Source organism: Neolamprologus multifasciatus, chromosome 5 (assembly GCF_963576455.1).
Source record: "Neolamprologus multifasciatus chromosome 5, fNeoMul1.2, whole genome shotgun sequence".
NCBI lineage: Eukaryota > Metazoa > Chordata > Actinopteri > Cichliformes > Cichlidae > Neolamprologus > Neolamprologus multifasciatus.
In genome coordinates this window covers 10,737,617-10,746,503 of record NC_140443.1, presented here as the reverse complement: position 1 = coordinate 10,746,503, position 8,887 = coordinate 10,737,617, and the positions used below count along the sequence as shown (strand labels likewise).

The 8,887-nt window shown below is 45.3% G+C and overlaps 1 protein-coding gene across 1 annotated transcript; it reads right to left on the bottom strand.

The window, feature by feature from the left end:
- Window positions 1–3,619: 3,619 nt before the first annotated feature.
- LOC146518093 (uncharacterized) lies at window positions 3,620–6,910 on the bottom strand. Its single transcript, XM_085159405.1, has 2 exons — window positions 4,010–6,910; window positions 3,620–3,860 (listed from the first exon to the last, which is right to left on the bottom strand). The coding sequence occupies exon 1, from the start codon at window positions 6,838–6,840 to the stop codon at window positions 4,372–4,374; it is 2,469 nt and encodes an 822-aa protein (XP_085015531.1). The 5' UTR covers window positions 6,841–6,910; the 3' UTR covers window positions 3,620–3,860; window positions 4,010–4,371.
- Between the last annotated feature and the right edge of the window lie 1,977 nt (window positions 6,911–8,887).

Here is an 8,887-nt window from a genome sequence, read left to right as displayed (position 1 = left end):
GCAATTGGCCGACATTTCTTGGCACAAGAGAAGAAAACAATTAACCTAGATAGCATTTTTTTAAACAAATGTTTAAAAGTTGTTTGTTTTTTTCACACAGGGTCAGGTAGGATTGGATAGCTTTTTCCCTTAATAAATGAAATCATCATCTATGGGATCAATTATCTACAGCAGGGGAGGGCAATTAATTTTCCCAAAGGGGCATATCAGAACGCTGAGCTGTTTCAGAGGGCCAAACCAACAATAACCTGAACTTAACTATGTTCAGTATTATGTCACTAATTAACAGACTAAGGATATTCTATTAGGGCAGCACGGTGGCATCGTGGTTAGCACTGTTGCTGCACAGCAAGAAGGTCCTGAGTTCAATTCCAACATCAGGCCGGGGTCTTTCTGTGTGGAGTTTGCATGTTCTCCCCGTGTTTGCGTGGGTTCCCTCCGGGCACTCCGGCTTCCTCCCACTGTCCAAAGACATGCAGCTTGTGGGGATAGGTTAATTGGATAATCCAAATTGTCACTAGGTGTGAATGTGCGAATGGTTGTCTGTCCCTGTGTGTTGGCCCTGCGACAGACTGGCGACCTGTCCAGGGTGTACCCCGCCTCTCGCCCTATGACAGCTGGGATAGGCTCCAGAGACCCCCGTGACCCTGAAAAAGGATAAGCGGAAGCGAATGGATGGATGGATGGATATTCTATTACAATAAAGATATAAAATTGTGGAGTAAGCCAAAAATACAAGTCATAAACAGGAAAACAACAGATAGGATCAAGATCTGATCTACAGGATGGTGACGTAGCAGGTTGCTGGATTGTTGTCAGCACTGACTTTTTGTGCGTGTTTCAGTACACGTAGACGTAGATGTTGCCTTTCCTCTTGCAGTTCACCTTGTTTACATGTTTTGTTTAAGACAAAGACACATACACAGACACTCTCTCACACACACATGCACACACACTCACACCAAGTTGACTTTTGATTTATATATCTGTGCATTTTCCTTTTTTGTTTGTTCTAGGTGTTGTATGCACCCCGCCCCCTTTTTTGTTACAGGTGCAGCAGTTGGCAACACATTATCCTTTTCTATTTGTGCTTGTGGCAAAGTGGCTAGGACTGAATTCATTTACCATTTGTCACTTGCATATATTGTTATTTTGTGTTCTGTTATCTTATAGTCTATCATGATGCTTTAATGTAAACACAGCACATGTAACCTTGGCTCTACATACTATCCCGTGTCTGTTTGTGGTGGCATTGGTTATATTCATTTCATCTGAGCAAATTTTCTTAAAGATGAATGTCACTTCATCATTAATTGATTTGAATCTTTCATTTGTTTATGTAGTTTGGTTATACTTACCATTGTGTGTTCCTTTGAGCAGGTCCAATGTGTAAAACAGGTATATGGGAAGGGCCGCCCCAGTACTTCCTGATTTTATAGGATATCATGTCATTGATCATGTCAATTGTACGGAGCCCCGCAGGGGACATGGGAGGGGGAAAAAAATTAAGACAGACTTTTGCGAGATCTCGCAAAACAAACTCGGGATCTCGCAAAACTTTTGCGAGATCTCGCAAAACAAACGCGGGATCTCGCAAAAGTTTTAGCAGCATTCTTCCCGTTAGCTAATGGGAGGTCGAGACCTACTACAGCCGGGAGGAACACCGCTTTCCCGGCACGCAAAAGTTTTGCGAGATCCCGAGTTAGTTTTGCGAAATCTCGCAAAACTTTTGGGAGATCTCGCAAAAGTCTGTCTTAATTTTTTTTTCTCCCATGTCCCCTGCGGGGCTCCGTACAATTGGGTGTAAGCAAATGAAGGGGTGTTTCTTTTGTGTAAAATTGTTTATTTCATTTAAAATAACCTCATGAGTCCGATTAAGTGAAGAGATTGACTTTTCAAACTATTTAGCTGGGTGAATGAGTTTGTTAAGTGGAAAAATGATTTTATTCCTGTTTCTTTGTCTAGATTGTGTTATTTAGTCTACCCTGTTTTCCTAATGGTAGAGGTTAATGAGATCCAGGTGTGAGTGAAATTCTATATAAAGTAGGTGAGATTTTGACTGCCAGGTTCTTATGTTTTGTGAAACAATTGTTGAAAGGCAACACCAGAAAATAAAGAACACTTAAAAGAAACTTGAACGGTGTGCAGATGCTGTCTTTCTATCACTTTCCATGCTGCTTATGCTATGCTACCTCACAGTGCTTTGTCCTTTTATTGGTCCTGCTTTCTCCCCCATTCTTGTTTTCCTGTCTGTCAGCTTAGACACTGTCATACTATACATACAATGTAATAAATGAAATAATACTGATAGAAATGAACAAATACACAGATAAAAAATAAACAAACACATGAACAAGAAGTTTAATTTCTAAACTTTGTTATGTTTTCATACAGTTTACATTTTTTATATTTTCAAAGTCTCATATATATTTTAAGCATCTGTAACTAAACAGTTTCCTTAGAGCGAAACTCTACTGCCAGCTAGTGTTTTGAGGGTAAAATTGCAGAACAACACAGGCACAAAGGTACAAACACTGGCGACGATGCTGGTCTCTTGAATAGGCTATGCATTAGGCTCTAGATGGCCTCAACACAGAAGTCTAAATTAAGCTTTACGAAGCACATTTTCTCTACCAGTAAAACTAAAGATAATTCTATTTCAGCTTTAATGTATTACTTTTCAACTAGATTTATATTTTGATGAGACAAGGATATCAGAAGATGCCTTTTTAGTTTTCTCTTGGGCTGTGTGTTGGTCTACCTGCTGCAGAATCCTGGAGGTTTGATGTTCTTTTAACAAATGCTCAGAGGCCTGTGAGATTTCTGGGTACTTTGCAGTTTTTACTGTTAGCAATTTAGACTCACAGCATGTAATTTTTATCTTTATCAACTAGAGGGCGTCAAATCTCTCATCTTGGCCACAACATTCTTGCAAAAGACATTTTCTAATCTCAATGGGTATTTTTTGCCCTGGTTAAATACAGATAAGAAAATCACTCAAACATAGTGACTGAAAACAGTGTATTTGCAGGTGCACTTAAATAATTATAAAAACCTCATAATTATGAAATTATGAAACACTTTTTTTGCTAGTTTTACAAGAAAAATGTTCACACACCCCCACCACCTAACCCCGCCATTACAAGAAGTGTTTGTGAACTAAAAATTAAGAATTAGGGATACAGTTTGTCTGTGATTTGGACAGCGTGTGTTCCTGACGCAGGGAGTCTGCAGGGGAGACCTACCTTGGCACTCGTGCAGCTGAAGCCAAAGGGAAGATATGCTTCACCATTTTCTAGTCTTTGGCTTGGAAGGAAGTTGGTTTGGAAACATATTTGGCGATGCTTCATCTCCTGCTTTGCATTTGTGTGGGAGCCCTGTCAACCCCTGCAATGGCTCTGCGCCCACCCTAGGGGGCGGGCCCCACACGTTTGGGAAACTCTGTGCTTTTGAATTTCAAGATTTCTGCCTAAATTAGATTTGATAAATCTCTGTTGTTATTAATGGGATGTCCATTAAGAAATAACTTTTATTCGGATGCGGTACTTTTGCCACTTATGAAAAAATCTCAAAAACTAATGCATTAAATCGTTAAGTTAACTCAACTAAATATGTATTTGCCAGTTTAAAGGTAGCTTGATGATAATTTTGAGGACTGTTTCACAATCTCTTTGACGCTCTTGTGCAACAAGTCTTTGCAGATGTGTGAAAAAAGGGGCTGCCACAGTGTCAAAAAACATGACAGAAGACATTGTAGTGTTTTCAACGAGGATGTTGGTGACACCGAGTTAAACCACAAATGAAGACCCTGGAGTTTAGTTGCAGCTTGTTTAATTGTCTCCATGAACATGTGGTGAAAACTGAAATGACAGAAAATAAACTCCATCTCAACAGGCAGAAGCATGTTTACATCAATAAAGTGCATTACTCTCACTAAAACATTCATGTTAGCAAAATATACATTAATATCCAAAGCTATCTGCATGAACTGTCATATAAAGTAACTTACGGCGTTCCAGCCTGATAATTCGGAGTAGATGGCATTTGATTACATCTCCATACTGCCTTTAGCATGAGGAGCCTGCTTCTCAGCAAAACCGAGTGCTTGACCAAAACCGGAAGTGCTTGACCGGAACTGGAAGTGCCCCGCCAGAACAGGAAATACATTTTAGCGATATTTTCCTTTTAACTAAAACTTAAGTAAAGCATGAATTATTCATTTTAACAACACATATTAATTTTTTAATGGCAAATCTTTTTAGAATTATTTATTTCAAACTTATGAACCTATTTATTCAGAGAAATGCCTTAAGGGCAACACACTCCCCGCCTGGCCTTGGGAGGTCACTGTGCTAAACAAACATTATGCATTCAGTCCTTTGGCATGAGGAGGATAACTTCTGTAACTGGTCGCAAAAATGTCTTTATGCATCCTTGATCGCATGTCTTTACCTCAATTTTCCTTACTCGATCGTCCTTGCTTGGGAATGTGGCAGTGACCCTGGCCATGGGCCAGCTGTTTCGTGCAACCTGCTTGTCCTTGAGCAGAACCAGGTCACCAACTTGGAGGTTTCTGCGCGACCCGGTCCATTTCTGCCTTTGCTGCAATGTGGGTAGATACTCTCGCCTCCAGCGTGTCCAGAACTGGTTGGAAAGGGCTTGGACCCGTCTCCATTGTTTGTTGTAGAGGTCTTTATCTGAAAAGTCTCCAGGTGGGGATAGGAGACAAGATTTCTGCGTAAGGAGCATTGAAGGGGATAGGACAAAAGGGTTCTCTGGATCAGAAGACACTGGGATGAGCGGCCTTGCATTTATTATGGCTGTAACCTCAGCCATGAGTGTGCATAACACGTCGTGAGTCAGTTGAACCTTATTTTGTAGTAGCATGGAGTCCAGGATTCTGCGGGCGACTCCGATCATGCGCTCCCAAGAGCCTCCCATGTGGGATGCATGTGGTGGATTAAACTCCCAACTGCAGCCTTGGATAGTTAGGTACTGTTGGAGTGATTTATCCATTCCAAGTTCCTTTGAAGTGCTAATAAAGTTGGTGCCACGGTCAGATAGCAGCTGTTTGGCGGGGCCTCTCAGGGCAAAGAAGCGGCGGAGGGCGTTTATGCAGCTGGATGTGTCCAGAGATTCGATTACCTCAATATGCACAGCTCTCGAACTCATGCAGGTAAACATGATGGCCCACCGCTTACTTTCAGCTACTCCGCCCCTGGTACGCCTGGTTGTTATGGACCACGGTCCGAAGACATCAAGGCCGACGTAGGTGAAAGGAGGACAAGTTTTTAGGCGTTCAGGTGGTAGGTCCGCCATGAGTTGTTGTTCTTGTTTTCCACGTAGTTTGCGGCAGGTTAAACATTTGTGGATTACTGAATTGACTAGTTTTTTGCCGCCTAAAAGCCACAGCCCAGCAGCTCTGATTGCTCCTTCCGTCAGATGACGACCTTGGTGCCTTGTTAGCTCGTGGTAATGGCGAGTGAGCAGAAGGGAGATGTGACTGTTTTTTGGAAGAATTACTGGGCTCTTTTCAACACTCTCAATTTCTGCGTGTTTGAGTCGGCCTCCAACAGAAATGAGACTGTCCTGTAACATTGGGCTGAGCTTCTTGAGGGGGCTCTGTTTTGAGATTGGCTTGCCAGCATCAAGGGCAGAAAGTTCCTTCTCAAAGTATGCCTTCTGTGTCTCTTTGAAGATGACAGTTTTTGCTTGAGCAATCTCCTCTGGAGTTTGGGATAGATGACATTTGTGCCAGCCCTTACATTTTTTGTTTGGATTAGTCCCATTGAAGGACTTTACAATGTGGATAAGATTTGCTATAGCTCTGACTAAAGACTGAAAAGTAGAAAAGTGCTCAAAACGCTTACAGATGAGTACTTGGAGGTGAGTGACGTAAGTTTTTACTTCTGGTCTAATTTCTGAGTCCTTATCTGGTTCAATCAGGTCAAACGTTCCACTCAGTTGTGTTGTCTCTGCGGCAGGACGGTGGATGAAGGGTGGTCCGGTGAACCAGGTGGACTTTTTTAGTTGGAATGCCGACAGTGACCTAGACGCATGGTCTGCTGGATTTTCCTCTGTGCGCACATAATGCCACTGTTCTGGCTTTGATGACTGGCGAATGCGCTGTACTCTGTTGTGAACGTATGTGTAAAACCTTTTTGACTCATTACAGATGTAGCCAAGCACTACCTTACTGTCCGTATAGAAGTGCACTGCATCAAAGTCTAAGTCCAACTCATCTTGAATGAGGTCGGCCATTTCTGCTGCCAAGACGGCTGCACATAGTTCAAGTCTTGGTATTGTAGGTTCTGACAGGGGGGCTAGTTTTGCTTTGCCCATTATGAACCCAACCTCGACCTTCCCATCTGTTTGAATTGCCTTTAAGTAGGCTACAGCTCCTATGGCCTTAATAGATGCATCTGAGAATAAACACAGTTCCTTTCGCTTTGCTCGACTTAGTGAGGTGGATGTGTAGGTTCTGGGAACATGTAGTTCTCTTAGATCCTGAAGGGAATTTCTCCACGTTTCCCATCTGCTTTGTTTGTCCTCTGGAAGGGGTACGTCCCAATCTGAACATTCCGAAGTAAGCTCTCTGAGTAGGGCCCTTCCTTGGATTGTAACGGGTGCCAATAGGCCCAGGGGATCGAAGACGCTATTGACAGAGGACAATACGCCACGGCGAGTGAATGGCTTGCTTGAGGTGGCCACTGAGTAAGTGAATGTGTCTCTTGTTATTTCCCAAATGAGTCCAAGGCTTCGCTGGGATTGTGTCTCTTCACCACTTAAATCTAAGTTTTTAATGACAGGAGCACAATCTTCTGGGCAGAAGGCCTGCATAACTGCCTGAGAGTTGGAAACAAACTTATGCAGGCGCAGGTTAGATTCAGCGAGTGAGACTTGTGTTCTTTGAAGCAAGTCTATAGCCTCAGCAGGAGAGGGGACAGAGATCAAGCGTCATCTACATAAAAGTGCCTCTCCACGAACTTTACTGTATCTGCACCATAGTCTTTCGAACCTGCCCTGATGGCCTTGCGTAGTCCATAAATGGCAACAGCCGGGGATGCTGAGTTGCCAAACACGTGGACTTTCATCCGGTACTCGACAACTTGGTTGTTTAGGTCGTTGTCCCTATGCCACAGAAAACGGAGGAAGTTGCGGTGGTCTTCGCGTACCATAACAGTGAAACATTTGCTGTATATCTGCCATAATTGCAACACTTTCTGTCCGGAAGCGGAGAAGAACTCCGACAAGTGTGTTGTTTAAATCAGGGCCAGTCAGGAGGACATTGTTAAGTGAGACACCCAAGTACTGGGCGCTAGAATCGAAGACAACCCTGATCTGATTGGGTTTTTGTGGGTGGTAGACGCCAAATGTTGGAAGATACCAACACTCTTCTCCCTTTTCCAGTGGAGGAGCCACCTCAGCGTGACCATTGGAGAGGATTTTTTCCATGAAGGCCACGTAATGCTCCCGCATTTCAGGTTTCCTATTAAGCCTCCCCGGGAAAGTCTATGCCAGGGTGCTGGAAAGGAGAGTTCGTCCGCTAGTCGAACCTCTGATGCAGGAGGAACAATGCGGTTTTCGTCCTGGTCGCGGAACACTGGACCAGCTCTTTATCCTCTCGAGGATACTTGAGGGTGCATGGGAGTTTGCCCAACCAGTCTACATGTGTTTTGTGGACTTGGAGAAGGCATTCGACCGTGTCCCTCGGGGTGTCCTGTGGGAGGTGTTGCGGGAGTATGGGGTGTCTGGCCCATTGCTACGGGCCATTCGATCCCTATACAACCGTTGCAAGAGCTTGGTTCGCATTGCCGGCAATAAGTCGGACTCGTTCCCGGTGGGTGATGGGCTCCGCCAGGGCTGCCCTTTGTCACCGGTTCTGTTCATAATTTTTATGGACAGGATTTCTAGGCGCAGCCAAGTGGCGGAGGGCTTTCGCTTTGGTGGCCTCAGGATCTCATCTCTGATCTTTGCGGATGATGTGGTTTTGTTGGCTTCATCGGGTGAGGGCCTCCAGCTCGCACTGGAACGGTTTGCAGCCGAGTGTGAAGCAGCGGGAATGAGGATCAGCACCTCCAAATCTGAGGCCATGGTTCTCAGCCGGAAAAGGGTGGAGTGCCCACTCCGGGTCGGGGATGAGGTCCTGCCCCAAGTGGAGGAGTTCAAGTATCTCGGGGTCTTGTTCGCGAGTGATGGGAGAAGGGAGCTGGAGATCGACAGATGGATTGGGGCTGCAGCTGCAGTAATGCAGACGCTGCACCGGTCCGTCGTGGTGAAGAGGGAGCTGAGTGTAAAAGCGAAGCTCTCAATTTACCGGTCGATCTACGTCCCTACCCTCACCTATGGCCACGAGCTGTGGGTAGTGACCGAAAGGACAAGATCGCGGATACAAGCGGCGGAAATGAGCTTCCTCCGAAGGGTGGCTGGCATCTCCCTTAGAGATAGGGTGAGAAGTTCGGCCATCCGGGAGGGGCTCAGAGTAGAGCCGCTGCTGCTCCACATCGAAAGGAGCCAGCTGAGGTGGTTTGGGCATCTGATAAGGATGCCCCCTGGGCGCCTCCTGGGTGAGGTGTTCCAGGCATGTCCCACCGGGAGGAGGCCCCGGGGCAGACCCAGGACACGCTGGAGAGATTATATCTCTCGGCTGGCCTGGGAACGCCTTGGTGTTCCCCCGGATGAGCTGGAGGAGGTGGCTGGGGAGAGGGAGGTCTGGGCCTCTTTGCTTAGGCTGCTGCCCCCGCGACCCGGCCCCGGATAAAGCGGATGAAGATGGATGGATGGATGGATATTAAGGGTGCGTTTTAAGGAGGAGAACCTTGTGGCCGCCTGCTGTCTGTTGTTTGGTAATTGCTGGCGGGGTTCCGTAAATGGAAGTGGGGCGACC